Source organism: Tupaia chinensis, unplaced genomic scaffold, assembly GCF_000334495.1.
Source record: "Tupaia chinensis unplaced genomic scaffold, TupChi_1.0 Scaffold138921_1, whole genome shotgun sequence".
Classification (NCBI taxonomy): Eukaryota; Metazoa; Chordata; class Mammalia; order Scandentia; family Tupaiidae; genus Tupaia; species Tupaia belangeri.
Window position 1 is genome coordinate 1,114,495 of NW_006198812.1, and position 26,867 is coordinate 1,141,361.

At 38.2% G+C, this 26,867-nt stretch overlaps 1 protein-coding gene across 1 annotated transcript in view; it reads left to right on the forward strand.

Annotated features, from left to right (window-relative positions):
* SNAPC1 (small nuclear RNA activating complex polypeptide 1) overlaps positions 1-18,145 on the forward strand; it is a 28,700-nt gene extending 10,555 nt beyond the window's left edge. The window contains 6 exon segments of the mRNA XM_006161772.3: positions 85-153; positions 820-882; positions 4,947-5,065; positions 5,067-5,092; positions 14,912-15,010; positions 16,026-18,145. Coding sequence (XP_006161834.1) covers positions 85-153; positions 820-882; positions 4,947-5,065; positions 5,067-5,092; positions 14,912-15,010; positions 16,026-16,060 — 411 coding nt within the window. The 3' untranslated portion in view covers positions 16,061-18,145.
* Positions 18,146-26,867: the final 8,722 nt, after the last annotated feature.

Here is a 26,867-nt window from a genome sequence, read left to right on the forward strand (position 1 = left end):
AGATTCTCACTTTTCTGAAATTATTTGCAATGAATTGAGTTGTAAATGTATGTGTGCATTTATATAACTTTCTTATTCTTTCAGAATCCATCCTTAAAATCAAAAGTTAAAGAAGGAGAAGAAAAGAAGGAAGGAAGTTCACAAGACTCAGAGGTCAGAAAACTGTGATTGCTTATGGGGCAGTATTTTAGTTAACTTCTTTTCACTTTGTGTGTAATCTATTATAATAAATATAATTTATCGTATGGACATATATACATGTGAAATATAATAGAGTAAATTCTGAATCACAGTTCTGGGAAAAGCTAGTGTGTTCTTTACTGGAAACCTTGTGAAAGACCCGACCAGGTACAGGTCGCGAATGAGGATGTTACTTTAATCAGGGAAAGAAAATAGGGTGGTGAGAGATGTGCTCACTTCCTAGAGGGACAGGGAAAGGCTTTTTAAATATGTCTTTGTCAGCCTTTCAGCCAGTGTGAAACTAAGCCACTATTAACTGTTTCCTGACTCATCTTAGTGGATGAGACAAGGTTATCTTTGTGCATAGGCAAGGAGGGAATGGCAGTCGGGGCTCTGATCACCAGGGCTTCCATTCATCTTCTCTCTGAATCCTGGATGAAAGTGGTCAATAGCCGTGGGGCGGTCTCATGTCAGCTAGAGAATACAGTGCGTGTTTATGTGCCTCTTCTCAATATGTGCCCAGTAAATGAAACTAAAGAAAATTATATCTAACTTCTGATAACAAATACTTGAGTATTCATAATTTCACCTAATGTTGTGTGTTTTAACTTTTTTCTTTTCTATTCATTTTGCTTCCAGAGGTGTGAAAGGGCAGAGGCATTAGCAAAAATCAAATCAAAGGCCTTTTCAGTTGTTGTTCAGGTAAGTTACTTCCTTAAATGGATAATTTAGAAATCGACCCGATGCCTTTTGAATCACTTTTTACTTTTTTGTCATAGTAACACGTGTTTGTTAGCTTAATAAGTCAGATCATACTGGAGCTCATATAGCCTGGCAGTCCCTTGAGGGGCCACTGCGCACTGTTACGTCTCTAACCCTGATGGGCAACTACTTTCTACTTTGTATCTCCTAGCAATTTCCCCTGTTGTTCACCTGTTTGATGCCATTTGCTTTTATCATCTTTTAGTTCCTAGTATTCCTGATACTGGAGGGTTTTAGGAGTTTTAAAATTTAATGATTGATTATGTAACAAAAGTTCCTGATAATGACCTTGGTGTAGGTCTGGGCACTCATGGTGTCCATCTTCTTAGTCTTTGTTTCTGAGGGATATTTTGTTGTTCTTTGATAGTATTCTTTGCTGCGTTTTTTTCTTTTCTAGTTCTTTTATTTATTTATTTATTTATTAATCTTTAGCTTTTGTCTCTTTTTTTCATTTTTTTTAAGTGGTTTTTCCTATAGGGTGCATGCACTCACCAGAGAAAGAGAGAGAGAGAGACAGAAAGCAAGAAATCACCCCCCGGGGGGATGGCCACGCTGCAATTCCTTCTCCCTCCTCTCGGGATCTTGGGCATGCACATACGCACATGTGCCTGGTATGAGTTTAATCCACTGGGTCCAGGACTTGAACCACAGTCGACTACATGGGAGTCCAGCGACATAGCCATTACACCTACTGCTGGTCCCATATCTTTAGCTTTTGTCTCTCTCTCTTTTTTTTTTTTTAATTATTTATTTAACTTTATTTATTCATTCATTCATTTTTATTTTGACCACAGGAACACACACAGAGAGAGAGAGAGAGAGAGAGAGAGAGAGAGAAGGTGAGAAAGCAAGCCACCAGGTCCAGGACTTGAACCATGGTCAGCCAAGTGGGAGCATCCAGCATCTTAACCACCACGCCACCTACTGGTCCTGCTTTTGTCTCTTTATTGATACTTTCTGGGAGGTTTCTTAAGCTTTATCTTCTGAGCTTTTTTTAAAAATTTTTTTTAAAGACATGGTCTTGCTATGTCATGATCATCCTGCCACAGCCTCCCAGTAGACAAGAATATGAATGTGCCACTGCACCCAGCTTTTTTTTTTTTTTTTTTTTAAAGAGGTTTTTGCTATAGGGCGCGTGCGCTCACCAGAAAGACAGAGACAGACAGAGAGACAGAAAGCGAGAAATCATCCCCCCCAGCCGGGGTGCCACGCCACAATCCCTTCTCCTCCATTCTCCTCTCAGGATCTTGGGCGTGTATGCACACATGTCCGGCTTGAGTTCAAGCCACTGGGTCTGGGACTTGAACCACGGGTGAATATGTGGGAGTACAGTGACAGCCTTGACGCTAACTGCTGGTTCCTGCACCCAGCTTTTTAGGTTTGGCTGGGAATTGGGCCTGGGCTTCCTGTGTATTCTCAACCTGCAGAGAAGTTGCTTTGTATCAGTATGTGCCACTGTCGTTGGACCAGAACCATTATTTAGATTACTTAAATTTCTGCTGATATATTTTCATTCTTAAGAACTTCCTTTGTTCTCTGGATGTTTCTTTCTTCAGTTTAAAAATTTTGTTTTTTAGGAGGGCACATGGCATGATGGTTAAGGTGCTGGACTTCCACATGGCTGACCATGGTTCAACTCCTGGACCTGGTGGCTTGCTTTCTCACTTTCCCTCTCTCTCTCTGTCTCTCTCTCTCTCATCAAAATAAAGAATATTAATGATAACAAAAATACTTTTTTAAAAATAATTTTTGTTTTTCCTTTTTTTGTAGGATGAAATATCTTTTCTTCTTTAAGGATATTAACTATAGTTTTTTTAAATTTCATTTTCTCTGAGCTCCCTTTTTTCCTATTTATTTTGATCTGTGTTTTATCTTGTTGAGTTTTTTTTTTTTTCCAAGTGATAGGAAATCCTCAGATGTGTGTTCATATTTGAGAGTGACTAAGACGAGATGAAACTTTTTTAATATCTGCATTTCTTTTCCATTAGTCTCTTCATGGGGGGGAATATGGGACACATACCTAGCTGCCAGAATTCCAGAACCTACACCAGCTATCAGCCCCAAGGCTTATGATCCTTCAGCAGGTTTCACTCAGCCTCCCTATTTTCAGTAAACGGTCTCATCTCCTTCTTCAGCTTCCCCGGTTTTTCCATACATCTTTTGTTTAGTTTCCAAAAGGCAAACCTATTTTCTACAGGAGAACAGGTGCTTAACTTTGAGGCTGGGGAAGGCAACACTGTTCCCTCTGTAGGTTCTTAATACATTTACCTCTTTTAGTACCATTTTTGGTGACTCCAGTTTCTGATCCACTCGGATCAGCTTGCTTTATACTACCTCCTCAGTGTAGGTAACTGGGATTCAACCTTCTTCAGTCTTAAGTTTGCTGTTGCTGACTCTTCCACTTTCCATCTTCCAAACTTTTGCTGTTTCATTACAATTATGTGGTTTCCTGTTTTCTGTATTTTTGTAGGTTTATCCATCTTGATTCATTTACTAATAAATATTACATAAGTATTGTTGAATACTTAGGTGCCAAGGACAATTAATTAGTTAACCCAGATTATTTTTTTTGAGAGATTTTTGCTGTAAGGCCGCATGTGCTCACTAGAGAGACAGAGAGACAAAAAGTGAGCAATCACCCCCTCCCAGGGGGATGGCCATGCTGCAATTCTTTCTCTTCCATTCTCCTCTTGGGATTTTGGGCATGTATATACATGTGCCTGGCGTGAGTTTCAAGACTCCAGGTCTGACACTCAAACTGCGGTTGGCCATGTGGGAGTCCAGTAACGTAACCATTATACCTTCTGTTGATCCCAATCCAAATTCTTTTAACCAGAACTTTTTTCACATATATAATATGCTAATTGATGTTTAATATGTATTTTAAGACATTATGATACAATTTTTTAAGTCATTAAATTATGCTTCTTATAAATTGATACAAGTATATGTCACAACATGGTATGATTCCCCCCCATTTATTTAGGTGCAGTTGACAGACAGTACACAGTTGCTTTTTAAGAAATGTTAAAACCTATACTGCATACACAACATTAACTGAAAACTCTTTGCTCAGGCAAATAAAGAAATTTATTGCCTAATATAATTGGAAAGTCCTTGGCCAGCTGGCCTCAGTCAGATATCACCAGGACTGTCCCTCCATGTCTGACTGTTATATTGTGTTTACTGTCTTTCTTTTTTTTTTTTGCACTCACCTTCTGTTTTTTTTTTTTTTTTTTGGAGAGGTTTTCGCTATAGGGCGCGTGCGCTCGCCAGACAGAGAGAGACATAGAGACAGAAAGCAAGAAATCACCCCCCAGGGGGGTGGTCACGCCGCAATCCCTTCTCCTCCATTCTCCTCTCGGGATCTTGGGCACGCACGCACACGCGCCCAGCGTGCACTCACCTTCTTTAAATTCATGACAGCTTAGCCTTGTACATTCCTAACTTTAGGTTCAAGAAATTTTTTTTCCTAATAGTCAGTTTTATAATTGAATTCCATTAGCTATAATACAGACCACATGCCTACCTGTGAACAAATAGCAGTGGTCATGGGAATGCCAAGTTCATTTGGGCAGATAGAAGCCATGGCCATACTTTGAGCCCGAAGTGAAGGAGTTCCACTCAAAACCCGTGGTGGTACCTAAGGAAAATAAGGTTATTACTAGAGTAAGGGAGATTCTGTTATTAGAAACAGGACTAAAACAGAGTTTGTCTCTACACCTCCTTTTCCCAGCCATGCCAGATAACAGAATAGCTGCATTATAACCCTGTGTGAGTAGATAATAATGACAGGCATGGGAAGCTTTTTAAGTCACAAAGATAAAAGACAATGTATGTGGCAGAGGTAATTATGTTAAATCAGTGTGATATTAAGGCCGTTACGACAAGAGTTTCTGTAAATCTGTCTTCATCTTTGATTGTTATTTTGTCTTTCTCTAAATTATCTGTTGGTTGGGTTCATTTTGTAAATCATTGTAGTTGATTGATTTCCTTCTTTTAAGGCATCCAAGTCAAGAAGGCATCGTCAAGTCAAGCTTGATTCATCTGACTCTGATTCTGCATCTGGTCAAAACCAAATCAAGGCAACTAGGAAAAAAAGAACCAAAGAAACATTTAAAAAGAAGGAAGATGTCTTCCAGAAACAAAGGTAAGTTTTTTAAGTCTTGCTGAGAGTCAACAGGGAGTTTGGGCCTTACTTACAAAACTGTAGTAGGCCGGGTATTACTAAAAATTCCAAGCCTCATGTGTCAGTCCCACCCTGGATAAAAGAAAGTTTCTTTCATCTGATTTTGAAAGTGTGTGTATGTGTAATTAGACCACAATCTACCTCACATTTAATGATAATAACGCTGAAAGTATAGCAGTTTTATTTAACACTGCTCTTGGACTAGTAAATGTAATCAGAGTGAAATAAGATATTTTATCATAAAGAAAACAAAGTTATTAAGATTTATGAATGACTGATTTTATGCCTAAAACATATTCTAAAGAGAATTTGCTAAACAAAAAATTCAGTAAGGTAAATACTACTACACACCTTCTAGAAATTAAAAGGTTAACAGGGAAAAATTATGAAAAATATGGTAATAAATTAGATAGTTTAAATAAAATGGATATATTTCCTGAAGCATACAATTTCCCAAAGTTGACACAAGAATAGAAAAAAGAATAGTTCTATGTCTACTAATTAAATTCCTAGATGATATCACTGAAATTTTAGCAAAATTTAAGAAAGGCATAATATCAGTTCTGGGGGTCAGTGGGTGGCCTGGTGGTAAGGGCACTGGACTCCCACATGGCTGACTGCAATTTGAGTTCTGGACCCGGTGACTTCCTTTCTCACTTTCTCTCGCTCTGTCCTTCTCTGGTCTAATTGAAATTAATTAATTAATTAGCTAATTAAAGTTAAATAAAATACTTTTTAAAAATTGACATTTTTAAAAAGAATTATTTTATTCAACTTTATTCATTCATTTATTTATTTCAATTTGACAGAAAGGGATAGTGTTAGAGAGAGAGAGAAAGCAAGCCACCAGGTCCAGGACTCGATCCACAGTCAGCCATGTGGGAGTCCAGCACTCTTAACCACCATGTCACTTGCTGACTCCCAAAAATATCAATTCTATACAGATTCTGTAAGAAAATAAAATGGGAATACTTTCCAGTTTATTGACATTGTAAAAAAGTTAAGCAATAATGTCCCTCCTGATCATATGTGCTAAAGTCCTTATAAAATATTACATGTTGAATCCAACAATATATTACTGGGATAATATGTAATGAACAACAAGGGTTTATTCAAGGAATAAAGGGTTGGTTCAGCATAAGAAAATAAATCAAGATAATTCATCATATGAGCAAACTAACGGAGAAAAATAATAGAATAGTCTCCATAGATAATAGATGAAATATTTGACAAAATCCAACATCTGTTATAAACTCTGAACAAATTAGGGTTAGAAGGGAATATCCTTAATCTGATAAAGGATCTCTCTGAAAACTTACACCTAAATAATATCATAAGTTAATGTTAAAACGATGCTTCTCTTCCTGAAAGTAAGGTGCGGATGCCTGCTGTCATTGCACCTATTAAACATTATCCTGGAGGTCCTAGCCAGTATAGTAAGGCAAGAGAGGGATACAGTAGACATTTAGACATACATGGTCTTAATGGATTAGAAGAATAGACATTGATACATACATGTACTTAAAGGATTAGAAGACCCAATATTAAGATGTCAACTAATTTCAAATTCTACAGAGTCCACATACTCCCAACTGAAGAAAATCCCAGAAGGGGGGCTGGACACAGTGGTTAAGGCACTGGACTCCTGAATGGCCAATCATGGTTCAAGTCCTGAACCCAGTGGCTTGAAAATCATGCCAGATGCATGCACATGCATGTGTGCCCAAAATCCTGAGAGGGGAATGGAGAAAGATTGGTGGCATGGCCATCCTTCTGGGAGATGATTTCTTACTTTCTCTCTGTCTAAGTTCAAGTGCCCTATGGCAAAAATCTAAAATCAACAACAAAAAAATTCCAACAAGGTTATTTTATATAAATTAACAAGCTAACTTTTAAGTATATATGAAAATGAAAAGGAATTAAAGTAGCAAAAGCATTTTGAAAAATAACAATAAGGCTTCAGAAATCAAGACCATGTGCTATCTACAAAAAGATAGGGACATAAAACAATAGAGAATTATAGAGATCTAGAAATATTTTCAGACGTATATGGTCATTTTTTAAAAGCTATCTTATTTGAAGTTTTCATTTGTTCCCTGAGTGAGAAAGATTATCTATCACTGTGGCAAGGTCCTGTTGCTGTGATGTATCCCCATTGTCAGTCAGCCTATTCCTTGTTATGTACCTATTACACTTAATGTTCATGCAAAAATTTATACACAAAAGTTTATAATGTTTTTAATTGTAATGGTTAATGCTACAAACAGCAGTATGTCCTTCATGGGTGATTAGATGAACAAACTGTGGCCCATCTGTGGTCCATCCATATAGTAAGGACTGCTGATGTATGTAACAGTGCAGATGGATCACATGTACACCATGCTAAGTGAAAGAAGCCAGACACAAAAGGAAACATACTATATGATTCTATTTATGCAACATCCTGGAAAAGGCAAATCTATAGGGCCAGAAAACAGATTAGTGGTTTTAGGGTCTAGAGGTTAGAGGAATGTGTTGGGGATTGAAAATGGGTACAAGGGGGATTTGGTGGGTGGTGGAAGGGTTCTGTCTTTTGATTCAGTGGTGATTGCACAGCTGTGTTTGTCTCAGTTCCTAGATCTGTACATGAAATCCAGTGTATTTGTATTGTTTCACATTATCTGTTACTATTACATCAGCAGTCCTGAACAACAACCAAAGCAAAGCAAAACCAGGAGACATGAGGAAAAGATTGTTTGGTTTGCTTACATTTAAAAAAATAACTTCTAGTGAATTACAGTATTCTTTTCTGAAGTATCACACACAGTTATTGGGTCGTTGGGAAAATCATGATACATTCTTGTATAGAAAAATACATTATGACTTTCTGATGTCCTAGTAGGTTTACAAATGCACACAAGCACTTTTTGTTAATAATCAACCTTCATACAAGTATAGCAGGGAGCCGATCTGGTCAAGCTGCTTTTGTGAACACCTGAAAAACAGTTTTTCGTGTGGTTGAGGAACAAGTATAAGACAGGAAAGGAAGGGAATCAAGTTTGACAACTATAGTTTATAAAATATGATGTTGTTCACTACCCGTGTTTTATTATTTAATGTAGTTGCTGAAAACACTTGTTTCATAAACTCTAACAGTAATTTAAGGACGTGCTCTGTGGCACATCTGAGCTTTGTTATTGAATTTTCTTAGAAAATAAGGGAGGATTTAAACCACTGGGAAGAATAAAGTATAACGAAATATAATTAAATGCAGATCTTCAGTCCTAGCTTAACTCTTTGCAGTAACCAGCTTTATAGCACTAAAGGTATTATAAATACTCTGAAGCAAAAGTAGTTACTTGAACAATATTAATTACCTGGACCCAATAATTACCCAAGTACTTACTTTATAGTTTCTCTTGAATCAAAAGTTCATTTTCTTAATGTGGAAAAGTATTTTTGATTTCATAGTTTTGTTCAAAAGGAGAAGCTTAATATTACATAAAAGGTAAAAAATTTTGTAAAACTATTTATACCACCTATGATAATGTTAAAATTTTTTGATTTAGGAGAGTTCTCATACATTAATAAAGGGGCTTACACGTGTACCATTAATAAAAAATGGGCTTAGGACACAAATTGACAATTTGCAAACAAAACATGAACAGTCAATGTGTATATAAAGAGATATTTAATTTCATTAACAATTAAAGAAATGTAAATTAAAACATGATTTGGGGCCAGCAGATGACGTAGTGGTTATGTTGCTGGATTCACACATGGCCGACCATGGTTTGAGTCTTAGACGCAGTAGCTTGAAAATCATGTGGGGCGTGTGTGTGTGAATGCCCAGAATCCAGGAGGAGAATGGAGGAGAAGGGATTGAGGCATGACCATCCCCCCTGGGGGAGGTGATTTCTTACTTTTCCTCTCACTGTCTCTTTCTCCTGTGAGTGCATGCATCCTATGGCAAAAATCTTCCCCCCCAAAAAAATCACATGATTTTCTATATCACTTATTAGATAAACAAAGATGAAAGATAATGGAATACCTATTAATAGTGAAGGTGGAAGAGAGAAATCTCTGAATTTAAGTGGAAGATTAAGTTGACTGCCGACTTTTCAGATAGCAATTTGAATCATGTGCATGCTTTTTAACTTAGCAATTCTTTTTTTTTTTTTTTTGGAGAGATTTTCGCTATAGGGCACATGCGCTCGCCAGACAGACAAAGACATAGAGACAGAAAGTGAGAAATCACCCCCCAGGGGGGATGGTCACGCCGCAATCCCTTCTCCTCCATTCTCCTCTCAGGATCTTGGGCACACACGCACATGCGCCCGGTGTGAGTTTTAAGCCACCGGGTCCGGGACGCGAACCGCGGTCAACTACGTGGGACTCCAACGACATAGCCATTATGCTAACTGCTGGTTCCCTTTAACTTAGCAATTCAACTTCTGGGAATTATCCCATACAAAAGACAAATACACAAAGATAGTCATTGCAAGATTATTTAAAATGGCAGACTGTAAACAACTCAAATGTATAGTGTTTTAAAAATTACATGAATAAAATTGTCATCTGCATACAAAAAAGCTACAGAAAGTTTATATATACTTACATGAAAATATGTCTAAGATCTATTGATACATTGCTTAGTGAAAGAAGATTTTTAAAGAAGACCATGATTACATATCTTTTAATAAATATATATATATATATATATATATATATACACACACATACAAACAATATATAGCTTTGAAGAAATGCAGATGTATACTAAGTATTACCTGTGGTCAGTTTCAGGGATGAGATATTGAGAAACTTTTAAGGCCATACATTTATATAATGTTTGAATTTTATGTGAGAACTATGTGTACCTTTAGTAATCAGAGAAAAATCCAAAGATTTTAAAAAAAGGATAAACATACTAGCAGTATGGACTTAAGGTAGGAGGACTGACATGAAAAGAGAAGACCCAACCTGGTGGCACAGTTAGTGACAAGCTCAACTGTGGTGCTAAAAGCCATATGGCTAACCGCAGGTTCAGATCCCAGGGATGGCTGGGGACAAGGCTTACGTGTGCACCCAAGATGCTGAGAAGCTGGAGGGAAGGGAAAGGGGACTGTAGTGTGATAGGACTCCATCAGGATGTACCCCTCCCCCTTCCTCTCTATTTCTCTCTCTTGCTCACTCACAAGTGGGCACAGTGCTGTCATGAATAAATAGTGTAAAGGGTGTGTTAACCATGGATAAAGTTGGAAAAGTATGTATTTAAACGTGGAATCATGAAGTTTAGGCTGATTTTTTTTTTAGGTAGAGGGGAGTCATCTGAAACTTCTAAGTAAGAAAGTGGCATAACTGAAGATTTCCTTAAAGAAATTCAATCTGCATATATAGTATGGAAAGTAGGTAGGAACAAAATGAAAATAGGAACAAGAGGCTGTTGCAGGAATTTGGGCTTGGGTAAGCATCTGGCCAAGTGGTAATAGGAGTTGGAGAAGCTGACTAACATGTGAGCTGAATATGGAGGCTAATGGAGAGGGATGCGATAGGAAGGCTTCATGCCTAAGCACCGGGAGACTGTTGACGTCTTTAATTTTGGAAATATGAATGTATGATGGTTTATTTGGGAGAGAATTTGCATCCACCTGCCTTTCCTGATTTACTATTTTTTTTTTTAGGAATTATTTATTTAATTTTATTATTATTGTTTAATTTGACCAGAAAGAACAGAGAAAGGAAGGGGGGAGTGAGAAAGTAATCTGCCAGGCCTGAGACTTGAACCGTGGTTGGCCATGTGGGAGTCCAGTGCCCCAGCCAACCACTCCATCTGCCAGCCCTCTGACTTAATTCTTATATTAGCAGTCTGACACATAAATAGGTGCTTAGCGTATTGATTTAATTTATTTTAGTTTGTATTACAATATTTAAGCTTCAGTTGTATGTGTTTACCATTCCGAAAATGTAGCGTGCATGTTCTCAGAAGGCATCAGTAGTAGTAATGATACAGTGGTGAAGACGGTAACAGCTACTATTAGTGTACTGCTTATTATTGCCCATCTTTTCTCACATATCCAAGGTCACCCAGCCGATAAATAGCACAATTGAGACTTGAGAGTCTGTCTGAATCCAAGCCTGAGTCTTTAGCTGCCTCACTGTGGGCTACATCTCGAGTGTTGGGAGAGGTACATCTAGAGCTCAAATTAGGCATGCACTTCTGTTGGTGTGCTCTTAGTTGTGTTGGTGTGTTCTTAGTTGTTTTCTAGCTGCAAGTGTAGTGATCATTTGTTTTGACAGTACAGTGGTCTCTTTTCTTGAAGAGAGATTTTTGTTATAGGGCACATGTGCTTCCCTGAGAGAGACAGAGAGACACAAAGCAAGAAATCACTCCTAGTGGGGATAATCATCCCATAATCCCTTCTCCATTCTCCTCTCGGGGTTTTGGGCACGGATGCACACGTGCCCAGTGTGAGCTTTAAGCCATCAGGTCCAGGACTCGAACCTTGTCGATTATGTGAGTGTCCAGCAACATAACCATGATGCTATCTGCTGGTCTCAAGCAACGGTCTCTTAATGATCATTGTATCCCACAGAGTTAGCCTTGACATAGTGAAACTATCTACGTGCGGCCTTCTGGGGAATTATTTTTGTGCTTATTTGAGGTTAAAGATTTAAATATCAAAATTTACTTTTAAAAGTTTAGTTGTTCTGGTCCATATCTTTCTTAAATATATTACATTCTTATTTATGTTTCTTGGTTTCTTTTGGAGAGGTTTTGCTATAGGGCACGAGCACTTGCCAGAAAGACAGAGACAGAAAGCAAGAAATCACCCCCCCCACCCCGGGGCATGGCCACGCCACAGTCCCTTCTCCTCCATTCTCCTCTTGGGGTCTCGGGCATACATGGACACACGCCTGGCGTGAGTTTAAGCCACCAGGTCTGGGACTTGAACCACAGTCTACTACATGGGTGTCCAGTGACATAGCCATTATGCCAACTGCTGGTCCCTGTTTCTTGTTGTTTACAGTGTCCATCTAGCATTTGTTTTACCTTTTAAGAATTATTTATTTAATTTTATTTATTATTAATTAATTATTTTTTAATTTGACTATTGAGTGACAGAGAGAGGGAAAGTGAGAAGGCAAGCCACTTTTTAAAAAGTACAGTTTCTGTCAGATTTACTGCAATGGGTGCCTTTCTGTACTCAGCGTGCAGGTTTGGAGCAATTTGGTTTTTTCCTTTTTCTATTTCTAAACTGTGATAGGCTAGGAAATGAGGTAGCCATTCATTTCAGTTTTATAACTGATTCGTTTCTGGATAAAGGCCACAGAAGACCTGTGACCAAAGTTCATGAACTTTGTTATGTGGACTTTAAAATAAAGGACTGAAAGTTTCGCTTGTTCACTTTTTGGCTCCAGGCTGCATTCTGGGTGGGTAAAACATTGTTTTTAAGATCTTTTCAGGACTCTTGATTCATTTAATTTAGAATAGATCTCTAAATTAGTTAATCATCATGTAATCGGAATTTGACACAACTGTCAAATTCTTAACTTAGAAATCCTCCCCTTGACATTGTTGAATAGATTGTTCATAAATATGGGTTTTTAAAATCATTAATATTGATATAGGTGGACGTGGCTAAAAGATTGTGAAGACATAATAGTAGTTTTGGGTAGTTCAACTAATTATCATTTTGTGGAGCACTGAAAAAAATGTACACATTGAAAGGCTATAGATGTATGATTAGTTATGGAAAGAGGTTTCCTAAACGGTTATCTGTTATCTTAAAGATCACATAAAAAATCATTTTACTTGTTATTTAGGAGTTGCAAGTAAAGGTAAAATCCTACTCTAATGACTTAACAGGAAACTGGTATTTGTTAAGTTTGAATTACGTTCAAAATGGAAGCATATTGCTCCAGTTCATTCAACTCTGTCTTAGAGTACTGTTCATTCATAAGGTTCCAGAATACATACTTTCAGAGCAGAAAGCATAATCATTTTTGTTTAATTTTTTGCCTCTGGAGTTGACAGGTACTTATTAACATAGTTGTTTTAAGAAATAGTGTTATAAAATAGTTGAATCTACATTTAATCATTTAATAAATATTTATTGAGGCTCTCCTATATGCCAGGCACTTGTCTAAGCCGTGAGACTGAAGATACATCATGTGAACAAACCACAGTTTACCCTTGTCCTTACATTCTAGTGGGAAGAGGCAGGCTATAAAAAAAAGATTAATTCACGGCTTATCAAACTGTAAGAGTGTTGTGGAAAAGGAAAATGCACCATGAGAAACGCAGAGTGACTGTGCATGGGAGTTACGTGCTGAATGGCAGCTGATGTGACAATGGTATTTGATAAATTTGATTAGGATATTTTTTTGGGCAACAGAAGTTTAATGTAAAAAATCTCTAGTGTTTTCTTGTTTGCTTGTTTGTTTGGGTTTTTTTTGGAGAGATTTTTGCTATAGGGCACGTATAATCGCCAGAAAGACAGAGAGACAGAAAGCAAGAAATCACTCCCCAGGGGAGATGGCCATGCCACAATCCCTTCTCCTCCATTCTCCTCTTATGATCTTGGGCATGCACGCACACACACGTGCCCAGCGTGAGTTTAAGCCACCAGGTCCAGGACTAGAACTGCGGTTGACTACATGGGAGTCCAGTGACATAGCCATTACGCCATTTGCTGGTCCCTGTTCATTTGTTTTTTTAAGAGAGATTTTTCCTATAGAATGCATGTGCTTGCTAAAGAAACAGACAGAGACAGAGAGACAGAAAATGAGAAGTCACCCCACAGCGGGGATGGCCATGCTACAATCCCTTCTTCTCCTGGGATTTTTTAGGCATGTACCCATACACAGCAGCGTCAGTTTGACGCTGCCAGGTTCAGGACTTGAACTGCAGTCATCCATGTGGGAGTCTTAGCGACATAATCATTATGCCATCTGTTGGTCCCTTCCAGTGTCTTTGCAGTGAAAATAGCTTATATTAAACTGTAGGTTATTTCTTTGAAATGGCAATTTTTTGACAGAGTTCCGGAATAAAGGTATAAACTTTTAGATCAAAAATTTACTCTGAAGACCAGCTTCGTAGCCTAATGGTTAAGGGAGTCTCATATGATCTACCAATTTGAATCTCAGACCTGGTGACTTGAAAGAGCACTGGGTATGTGTCCACATGTGCCCGAATTTTCAACAGAATGGCAAAAGAGAGGAGAGGGATTTTGGTATGATGAGACCCCATTGCAGAGTACTTTTTCTCTCTTTGTCTCTGCTGAGCACACACAGCAATGTAAAAAAAGGAAATTATGACCAGAGAAGTTCATCTGGTAGCACCTATATGCTGACAAAGGAGTGTGTCTGCACTCACAAATGTGGCTGCTAAACTTTACAGGTACAGTAGTCTAGTCATAAATTAATTTGATAAAATCCAAGTAACACATTATTTTTCCCTGATGGCTACAGATATAACCTCCTCCGTTGTATGTGATAAACATTGAATAATATATCTGTGCTTGGCTAGTTTGTTTCTTCCCCTTCTCTCCATTTTCTTTAGTGGAAAAATTAGAGCGTATTTTCAAAACAAAGATACATATATAGGTTATATTAATACTTAAAAGGGTATGTATCCTAGAGTGCATGTATCTGTTTATGATTGCAATTTCAGCTTTTAGTTTTTTACATCTAAGTTGCATATTATAGTAATGACATTCTTTGTATTAAAAATTTTCTTGAAGATTAATATTCTTTTTATACAAATCTTTTTTTCTCAATATTTCTAAATATTTCCAGGTAACACGAAGAAGGTACATAAAGAAGATAAACCTGTAAGTCTGAGTATGCCTGTAATCACCGAGGAGGAAGAGGAGAATGAAAGTTTTAGTGAAAAAGGTACAGATGAACTTTGTCAGGCAAGGGAGGTGAAGGGCACGCTTGGGGGTATCAGGGACAAGCCTGATGTTGGCTGGCGTTCTTGAGATTCTTTTATCCTTGGCTCAGAGAAGAATTTCAGTGTTAGCCATTCCATTAAGAGTAAAGATAACACAACAATCGAATGGCTATGGCTTCCCATGAAGTATCCCATCAGTTCCGTCTTTTTAGAAAGTTTCTCCCAGAGGCTGTCCTGCTTTTCTGTGGACAGCATCCCCTCTGTCTTTATCTTCCTTCTAGAATTCATTTTCTTTTTCTAATTTTTTAAATTCTCCTTTCCCAGCCCTCTACTTTTGCTTTTACAGTGCTGGAGAATATTTCTTTTTTTGTCTCATCTTTCATAATTTTCATGTTTTTCTGTCTTTTATTATTTTCTTTGCTTTTAATGATCTTTAGGTTCACAGCTGTTTCTAGATGGACAGGTTCGAATGTTGGTTGTAGCATCTGCTGTCGCCAGAAAGATGTATGGCAAAGGATTTTGGGTTACATTTTCAAATTTCATTGAAATTAAGTCGAAATCTTAGTTTATCTTTCTTAGCAGTGGCCTAGATACCCTTCGCATCTGGCACACTGGGTCCATCATAATTACAGGGAGGCCATACCCATGTGAAACAATTTCTGATTAACGTTAGTTAGGAATAAGATTTAAAATAATTAAGACCCACTATCTCTGAGATACATTTCAGTAGATTCAGTATAATATCTACATCTCAATAGATTCCTATCCCAATAAAATTAATATATTACTATCTTGCTAGAATTTCTAAGGTCTAAATTGCAGTATCATTTTAAAGAAGAAAATTGTTTATTTTCCGGTGTAAGATTTCTTTTTGGATCTTTGCTGTAAGGGATTTCTTGTTGTGTTATGCCAGTTAAACAGCTATATAGTTCAAATACATATTATCAGTTACATATTATCATTTATGTCAGTTATTTATTTTTAGACCGTACAAACTTCTTAACTTTATGTCTTCAGATTTCCCTGCATCCAAGAGGAAAAGAAAACGCTGAACGACGAGCCTACTGTAAAGTGTTAAAATTTGAAATGATGGAAGACAGTTTATTTTATGTATTGAACAGGAAGACTGCCAGTATTAAACTAATTCTGTGTAACTACAGGTTATTTCTTTGAAATGGAATACTTTCACACAGTTCTGGAATAAATGCACAAAAATTTAGATCAAGAATTTACTCTCAAGGCCAGCCTTGTAGCCTAGTGACAGGTTAAGGAGTGGATCACACATGGGCTGCCAGTTTGAATCTTGGATCTGGTATCCTGAGAGCACTGGGTGTGTGTGTACACATGCCCAGAATTTGGACAGGATGGTGAGAAGAGGATGTCCTGTCGGAGAGCACTTTCTCTATTTCTGTTTGTCTCTATGGTGAGCACACATAGCAATTTTAAAAGAAGTTTTTGGGTTTTGTTTTGTTTTCTTTTGTTTTTTAATTTGCTAGCTAGAGGCCTATATCCTCACCACAGAGGAAAAATGAAAAAGCATTCTTCCAGGGGGTATGGCCATGCAGCAGTCCCCTTTCTTTCGTTCTCCTCTTGAGATTGTGGGCTGGCATGCACACACATATGCCTGATGTGTTTTCAAGCTTCTGTTTCTGGAACTTGAACCTCATAGTCAGCCATGTGTGATCTAGTCTCTTTAACCATCATGCCAATGGGTGGCCCAAGAAAAAAGGATTACTCTGAAATTTGATTCCAGCATATTCTTTCATGAAATCTACATAAATGGAGGTAAAATATATTTGAAATGTAAAAGAGGTAATCCTTAGTAATTATTTGCAGCTTATTACTATTTCTTATAACTTTCTGCAATATATTGTCTTTATAGTTCTGGCAGTATTGAGCTTGTCAGAAATTTCGTGATGTATTTTTCTGTTTTTTCTATGCAAAAATGTGGCATGTCTTTTGTGATGACCCAGTACTATTGTATTTAAATTTTTTTTTGAAACATTAATGTTTACTACTGTAAAAGGCTATTTTGTATCTATAATTTGGAAATAGATTTGTTTATATATATATATATATTTATATGATGTTTATTTACTATTTAGTATATTAAATGAAGTATTTAATATACAATATACAATATTTGCTTTATTTTTTTAATATGTGAAGCTTACATGGCCAGTGACTTATGTGATCAATCATTTAGGAAGCTTAAAACTCATTTTCCACTTCTGCTTAAATTCTCCGAATTAAGTATTTATTTAGAGCTTATTTTAAAGCTGCCTTTTGTTTCATGTTTGTATATATACATATGTATGTTTGTGTATGTAGACATATGTATAAATGCATCTATATATAAATATGAGACCAGTCAATAAATTTAAGTACAATACTCAAATACTAGTCATTTCTAATACAGCCTTTATAAGTAGTAATGTAAATTTTACAATGTGTCTCTGGTATAGAATGGTTCTTATGAACAAAAAAACATTCTGTGGTTTCATGACAACTTCTCTGTTAATTTCTCATTCTAGACATTTAAATGGAAATTACTGTGACTATATTGTTTGAATTGCTCTCAGCAGCAAACCATATTCATGCCTTGTGGTTTGCTTAATCTACCCAATACAATAAGTTGATTATCCTTCATGTTGATTTCTAGCATTGTATTGGGTTGTCAGGAAGGTCGTGATGCATTTTTGCATAGAAAAATATGTCACAACTTCACTGATGAACTAATATTACTGAGAAATTAAAATCAGAGTTGGAGATTTGTCCAAATCTAAGATGTCCTATAGTGAAAATGGATAATCTCTCTGAATATATATCATTTTAAAAATCAAAATGTAATGCTGATTCAATAAAACTTTAATGTATTAGAATTCATGCTATCACATTAGCTGCTGAAGTGACTGTTTTCCTTGACTGCCTTCAGGTATTTGTGGTAATAAAGGGTGCTGTTTTCATATATGGACATTAGGCAGGGCTTCTGGGATTTAAACATCCTAGAATGGGGTTAGTCTGAGGTGTACATTTATCACTGGCAACTCATTCACCAGGTTATTTGCCAAAACTTGTCTGGTCATTAAAGCTTTATAAATATTATTTGCTAATACAGTTAGTTTCTTTCTATTTTTCTACAACTATACTCATATAAAATACATTGTATCATCTCACTTTTACACTGAAGAAACTACCTCAGGATGGTAAGTACCTTGCTTACACTCCCAAAGTTAATTCAGTGACACATCTGGGATGTAAACATAGGGTTCAGGCCTATACTAATTTCAGTTCCTTTTTTTTTTTTTTCCCCCCGATTAGTTTTTGCTATAGAGCACACGTCCTTGCCAGAGAGAGAGGTGGAAAATGAGAAATCACCTCCTGGTAGGAAATGTCCATGCCACAGTCCCTTTTCCTCCAATCTTGTGATTTGGGACATTCATATACACACACCTTGATTTTTAAGCTGCTGAGTCCAGGAATCAAACTGCACAACCACCCATGTGGAATCCTGTGCCTTAACCTCTATGTCATTTGCTTGCTTGTAAATGAAAAGACTTCAAAAAGTACGTGCTTATTTGGGTGGGAAATTTTGAAATCCATGCGTAGCTTTTTTTAAAGAATTAGTTTTATTCTATTTATTTATTTTAATTTGATCAGAGAGGGACAGAACAAGAGAGAGAGAGGAAGAGCAAAAAAGAGGGAAAGGGAGAAAGCAAGCCACCAGGTTCGGGACTTGAAACCGCAGTCAGCCATGTAGGAGTCCAGCATCCTTAAGCACCACGCCACTTGCCAGCCCCTGCATAACTTTTTCATAATACACATTTTCCATAAACTTTTTCTGAAGACCTTGTATAATCTAAGAGAAATGGAAATCTAGACGGATTCTATTCGCTGTAGGCAATTACACCACACTTCAAAATGGCTTAAACAATATGGATATTTTTAATTCTTAAAAGTTTATTTTAATTGTTGATACAGAGCATACATGTGTACGCATGAGAGAGAGAAGAGAAGCACCCTAGACGGCTTCTCACACGGATTTCCTCTCCGTGGCCTCTGACTCATCGGGATCCTGGTGTATGCACAGACTCTGCAATGGTTCAATCCTGTGGGGATCTGGGCCTGGAGCTGGCCCTGTGACTTCGAGTACTGCAGTTCAGGTTGCTGACTGTGCCACCAGGCTGGGCCGGGCAAGTGTACTTTAAAACCATTTGAGTCCCAATTCAGGGTGGCTCTGTCTTACACAGTACATCAGTTCTATGGTAGCTTCATATACTCAAGGTGGGGTTTTTAGGGGAAGCTTTGCATCATTGTTGAGAACTTAATCAGCCAAGTTCTCAGGTGCTGGTCAAGGGCAAGCCTTATAAGCAGTCCTTTCTGAAGATACAGTCTGAGGCCTGCTGGCACTCTTCTGCGCAGGTTCATTTCTTTTGTCACTATTTCAACAATGTTGCATTGACCTTTGTTTCTAAATCTTGGTTCACTTGTGCTGGTATTTCTGTTAAATAAATCTGCAATCATTTCCTTGGTCAAACTATAAAATTTTGTTGATTATAGCAAAATTGAGTTCTGAAAAGACTGCTAATTTGCATTCATGTTCACAGTATTTGTGAGTGACTACACCCCTATCAGTCTTTATCAACTGAATGTAGCTTGAATCTTATACATTGATTAAAAACAAATAAATTGTAGTAAGCAGATACAAGTTATATGGTAGAGTGTAGGCCCTAAGTTACGAGTTTTTCTTCAATATATTTTCAATATAGGGTCTGAATCATTTCATTTGCTTTAAATATGAAATAAAAGCTTTTTTTTTTTTCTTTTTGGAGAGGTTTTCACTATAGGGCGTGTGCACTTGCCAGATAGACAGAGAGACAGAAAGTGAGAAATCGCCCCCTGGGGGGATGGTCACGCCGCAATCCCTTCTCCATTCTCTTCTCGGGATCTTGGGCACACATGCACACGCGCCCGGCGTGAGTTTTAAGCCACCAGGTCCGGGACGCGAACCGCAGTCGACTACGTGGGAGTCCAGCGACATAGCCATTACACCAACTGCTGGTTCCCAATAAAAGCTTTTTCAGCAGTGTTCAAGTAGAACATGTTTGTCAGTGGATTTTTCAGGATTAAATTATGATGTCCAAGTACTAATTACCTATTAGCTGTTTATTGCCAACTTGATGATGATAACATAACTGCACCGGGTAATAAAAACTTGCTTTCAATATTAAGTATTTACTAAATTAGTGTTTTGTGGGGGAAAGAGGGTTGTGGCAGTGTATATAAACATAAGCTGTATTTTTTTTTGGAGAGGGTTTTGCTATAGGGCGTGTTCACTTGCCAGAAAGAGACAAAGAGGCAGAAAGCGAGAAATCACCCCCCCCCGGAGGGGGATGGCCATGCTGCAATCCCTTCTCCATTCTCCTCTCGGGATCTTGGACACGCACGCACACGCACTCGGTGTGAGTTTAAGCCACCGGGTCTGGGACTCGAATTCTGGTCAACTACATGCGAGTCCAGCAACATAGCCATTACGCCAAATGCTGGTCCCTATAACTTTTGATTCTTCACCTTGCATAATACTTTCATATATTGGGATTTCTGAAAATAGTATGGTATTAAAACACAGCTGGGACTAGCAGTTGGCATAATGGCTATGTCGCTGGACTCCCATGTAGTCGCCCGCTGTTAGAGTCCCTGATCCAGTAGCTTAAACTCACACCGGGTGCATGTGCGTGCATGCCCAAGATCCCAAGAGGAGAATGGAGGAGAAAGGATTGCGGCATGGACATACCCCCAGGGGGGTGATTTCTTGCTTTCTGCCTCTCTGTCTCTCTCTTTCTGGTGAGTACATGCACCCTATAGCAAAAAACTCAAAAAAAAAAAAAAAAGAATCGGAATTTTAGTGTTAAATACCAAGTTTTTAATGTTGCATACTGAGTTTTCTTGGACTGTCTGAAAAAATGAACAACAAAACGAGTGATTGTAAAATATAGCTCAGGGGAACTTTTTTTTTTTTTTGGCTTGGAAAACATTTAATTTCTTCAGAAGAAAACCGCCCTGGGTGTGTGCAGTTCTCCGTAGAGGAATCAGTGTGCTGAATTTGTTTTCTTTTGCAGTACCGTTACAGGTCTACATTGTTGGAAGCACACCTAACATCCCACTGGGGTTTATAACCCTAGTCTCTTAGTGCTGTGATTGGATATCTTGAAGGAGAGTGAGTTTCCCAATTGCTTGAGATCCTCTTGAAGGCTTATTCCCTAAGATGGACACGGTTGTATCACTGCCAGCCCAGGGAAAGATTTCTGTACCAGCTTTTGGGCAAAGGCTTTGTCTTACACACAGGATTTCCAGGACAGTATATAAGAAATAAATACATTTAAAATTTTATCTAGGACCAGCCTTTGGAGTGGATCTCACATGGCTGACCATGTAAAATCCCAGACCAGCAGTTTGAAAACTACCAGGTGCAGATGTGGGTGTGCCCCAATTGTGAAAGGAGAGGGAAATGGAGAAAGCATTGTGGCATGGCCATGCTCCATAGGCGGTCCTTTCTCTCTCTGTCTGTCTCTTTTGTCTCTGTGTCCCTGGGAAGTGCATGTGTCCCCTGGCAAACAAACTTTTATCTAAATGATGCAGAACAATTTTACTGGGTTGAGCAAAACTGTTCAGAATAGTATAATGCTTTGAACACACCAAAGTTTGAATGCTATACTTCATTGAGTCATCGGGAAAGTGATAATGCATGTTTGCCTAGAGAAACACACCCTGACTTTCCCAACGACCTAATAGTTAAAACCAAAAATGTAAGCTTTTTAGAAGTATAATACTTGGGTGCCCAGGAAGCCACAGTTGTTTGTTAGTGCCTAATACAGTGACTTTTGAGGTCATTTTCTTAAGTCATAATAACCGAAAACTTACGTGTTTACACAGATCCTCAAATTGACATGGGACCAAGGTCTCTTGACTCAATCGACAACTTAGAGAGACCCCAGTTTCCCTTGTGAAGTTGAATTAGGTGTAATTTATATCTTCTTCCCAATACCAATTTTGGCAGTGTCCAAAAGACTCACATGTACATGGAGATACAAAATGTATTTAATTGAGGTGTCATTGAGGATGAGCTTTATGGGCTTAAAATTACCTTCATTTTGATGTAAAAGAGCCTAGGAAAATAAGCAGTTACCAAAGCCTTCCTGACTACCTGCAACTCTTGAATTAAAGAACAGTTGGAAGAATGCTTGCTTTTTAAGTGGCAGAGAACTCTGTGGGTGCTTAGCTATTCACATTTTCCTTTATCTTCTCAACAACTATGTAGTAATTTTCATTGTACATTTTCTTATTCCTTGTATTAAAGTAAATGTGAAAGCCTAGACTTCAGGTTGTATAATCCCTTTTCATGTGTGAATTATTTGTGACATGTCGTAGGTCTGTGTTTTTATAAAAGATAGTGGACAAGTCTTTTTAGATTGCCTGGAACAAAAGCACACTTGCATCATCTTAAATGCCAGAAACTTCTTGTAAGAATATAAAGGTGAATAAAGCGCAGTAACTCAACAGAGGCATAGCTTCTTGGAGAGCAAGGAAAATACCTTTATCATGTAGTGAACACCAGCAGCCTGGATGACTGGGTCGTGTCCTCACTTTCGAGGTGGATTTTCATTGCTGTATAGTTGATATGACGCCTCTTATTCGCCCCTCGGCATCTTCTCTGCCCACTCCCCCTCTGCCATTTCTGCTGTTCCCTACTATCCCTGAAAGAGGATCTGATCTATTAGTTACAACCTTAAATAGAGCCTCCTGAGTGAGCAGAAGTTGTTCAGCTGGGCCATTCTGACTACTGGCTTCCATTATGTCTAGCCAAAAGGCTAGCTGCCCTTAACTAGGGCATAGATCTCTGGTAGAGTCAATTGTAGCCAGTGTAGCAGTGTCACACGCCACAGCGTACAGCAGATTATGTGGAAGGACCCATCTCTGGCAGCTTTCATCAGACAAAGTGATCAAGACCGTCTTTCAGAATCCATGGATTTCTCAGTCCAGTCAAGTTTGGAAATGTGCTGTAGCTTTAATCTCTCCCATCACACACACAAATTCATGTACTGAGATTCGGTTCTATGTGACAGGATTGAGAAGGTGGAAACTTAGTCTGACTGTGATGTGGAAAGGTGGGGCCTTTGGGAGATGAGCATTAAAGTTAATAGGGTGAGGCCCCCATGATTTTCCCCTGGTGGGTTTATAAGAAGAGGTAATGAAACCAGACGGGAGAGACATGGCCCCGAAGCATGCCCTCCTGCCCTTTCCACGTTGGGATGCATCCAGAAGACTAAGCAGATGTGGCCCCTGGACCTTGGACCTCTAAACCGTGAGCTGAATAAACCTCTATTCTCTTAAAGTACCTCGACTCAGGTCTTGTTCTGTTATTAGCAGTAGAACTGACTAGAGCAACGTGATGCTGTATTATTGTCAACTCTGCCACTCATGACCTAATCAAGTAGAGACATTTGATTAGGTCGTTTCACAAATAAGAGCATTGCACAGTGGTAAGGAGCATTGTCTCTAGGAAGAGACTGCTTGGGTCTGTTCAGCAGTTACGGTGTACATGTGTGGTTTAATGAAATCCACCTGTCATAAATTAGGGATGCATTATCCTTACCTTGTCCATTTATACTCCCTGCCATTCTTTGTGATAGTGTTGTCATACACTTTAGTCTGTATTATAAACTCCGCTATATGTCTGTCTCTTTGCTTTAAACAGGAGAAAATATGAAAATATTTTTACATTTATTCACATGTAAACCATATCCATTACTCTTCATTCTTTCATGCAAATCTGTGCTTTTATCTGAAATTATTTTCCTTCAGCCCGAAAAACTTTTAACGTTAATGTCTTAAAGCTCGGTTGGAGATCAATTCTATCAGGTTTTGTTGGTCTGAAAATGTCTTTATTTCACTTACATTTTTAAATGACATTTTTGCTAGATTTATAATCCTAGGTAGACATCTTTTCTCTCCCTTTCAACACTTTAAAAAGATTGTTCCATTGTCTCCAGCCTTCATTGTTTCTGATGAAAAATTTGTTTTCTTTTCCCTTTTTGTTTTTGGTTAGGTTTATTTATATCTTTCTTGAGAGAGAGAGGCACCTGCCCCAGGGCCCTCACACTGTGACCCACTCCCATTCTCAGTCAGCCTGGCTCATGAGTGTGTTTGCTCTGTGGGGTCTGGCTCCCAATGCACAGGGCTTAACCACTGGGCTACAGGTTCGGCCTGCAGGCATGTATCTAATGACTTTTATCATTTTAGATGTAGTATTTTCAGTTTTAAGAGTTACCCTTGGTAATTTTTTTTTTTTTTTTTTTTTTTGCATAGGGCACATGTGCCTCTCAGCTCTCAGGATTTGGGGCATGCATGCACATGTGCCCAGCATGATTTTCAAGCCACATCCTGGACTTAAACTGTGGATGGCCATGTGGGAGTTCAGTGTCTTAACCACCGCACTACTTACTAGCCCTCCCCTTAGTTATTCTTTGTGTTTGTATCTCCACTGAAATATTCCATTTCTTCACCCTTTATAACTATTTTTCTATAGATACTGTATATTCTTACTATAGATATTGTAGAGTTTACATTTATCTAGGTTTTTCTTTTGGTAAATTTTATTATTCATTCCATGAGACAGACAGAACCCCCCTGGGGCTTTCATACTGCAGTCCACGGCTAGTCACAGTCCAGATCACAGATACACGGGCACACCTGCTCAGTATATTCAAGGGTCCTAGAATGCAAACCCAGCATCTCTCCCATGTGGGTCCAGTTGTGTCAGCACTGTGCCACCGCCTGGCCCCTATTCATTAGGTTGTCGGAAAACTCATGTCGTGTTTTTTTAATGCAGAAATATGTCATGGCAGCTGAGCAGCCCAGTAGTTTTCTTGAAGTCTGCTAGTTCCAGTAGTAGAGTCATTGTTCTATCTGTTTCTATTGACTGTTTTTTTTTTTTGACTGTGGATCACATTTTCCTGTTTCTTTCCCTGTCTAGCAATTTTTCATTCTATGATAATACATGTTAGAGACTCAAGATTCTATTTTTTTCCCCTTGAAAAAATGTTGAAAGATGTGTTTTGTTCTAGGTGGTGGTTAAGTAACTGACTGAACATCTTGTACTTCCTGGGCTTGATCATAGGCTTTGCAGGGAGGAGCTACTTAGGTTTTGTCCATATTGTTGGGGCAGATCCCTTCATCTTGGTAAGTGGTGTGGCTTTTTGAAGTTTGATGGGAAATGTGAAGTGTGTGTCCTATCACTATTCTTGCAGGACTTGAACTTTGATCTCAGGAGACCTAAATGGATAGATACTGAAATATCTGCTCCGTACTTTCAGATCTCTAGCTACGTATTTACCCTAAACTCACTGGAGTTCTTTCTCCACTTGCAGCTAAAAATCAGGGACTGTATACTCAGAATTTGGTGTTTCTTCTCTGGGAGTGCTCCTTTCAGAGATTTCCCATCTTGATTTCTAACCACTCTGCAGGTAAGTTAGAGTATGACATTTTACTTGCCTCCTTCCTGCCAGTGCCATGGATTAGGGAGAACACTTGGGCAAAGTTGGAGCAATGTGGATCTCTCCTTTCTTTTCTTTCTTTTTTTTTGTTAAGAGAGATTTTTCTATATCATGTGTGCTCGCTGGAGAGACAGACACAGAGAGACAGAACATAAGAAATCACCGCCCGGGAGGATGGCCACACCATAATCCCTTCTCCATTCTCCTCTCAGAATCTTGGGCACACACTCATGCACATGCACCTGGAGTGAGGTGGTTTTTTTTTTTAGAGGTTTTTGTTAAAGGGCATGTGCACTTGCCAGCAAGACAGAGAGAGAGAGAGAGCGAGAAATCACCCCCCAGGGGGGGTGGCCATGCTGCAATCCCTTCTCCTCCATTCTCCTCTCGGGATCTTGGGCACACACGCACAAGCACCTGGTGTGAGTTTTAAGCCACCAGGTCTGGGACTCAAATCGTAGTTGGCTACATGGGAGTCCAGTGACATAGACATTATGCCAACTGCTTGTACCCGAGAGTGAGTTTTAAGCCATCAGGTCTGAGAATCAAAACGAGGTCGACTATGTGGAAATCCAGCAAAATAACCATTATGTCATCTGCTGGTCCCTGGATCTCTCCCTTTCTAGGGTTGAATCCTCTTCAGTTTCTATCACAGAAAAAAATTAGGCTATAGCTTCCTATTTACCCAGAAGTTAAATGACCCTTCATCACTAAATTTGTACCCTAAATGCTTCCTAGGTTACTAAGATTCCACTTAGAATTCTTTGGGAGTATATGAACTCATTTAGGTCACCCAAGTGCTATTTGATTAAAATTTAGTGTCAAATTAACCTAATGGCTTAAAAGTAGATGGTAGAGTTCTAAAAATGTGTTTTCTTTCTTTTTTTTTTTTTTAAAAAAAAAAAATAAAACAACTTATTTTTTTAAGGAGACTAATCTTTCCGAAATACTAAGTACTATGGAATCAAATTATGCCATTAATTTGCTTTTGGTTGCAATCTACAAAGCCTGATAATGAGGCTAGTTACAGATTATGCTATGAAGAAAATATTTTTATGTATACCAGTCTTCTGTTAAGCATTTTAATGAGGTTTTAAAAAGTTTTATTTAAGATAAATGAAAAAAGATAAGACCTTTCTATGATTACATTATCTACAGGCTGATTTTAAATGCCTTATCTTCATAGCACTTAAGCAGGTTATGTTCGCTTCAGTTGCCTACTTTTAGCGACAGCAAAGCACACAAGATTTGTAAAACCTGAATTTCTTATGGTGTATATGGTTTGAAAATGAAGTGAATTTTATTAAAG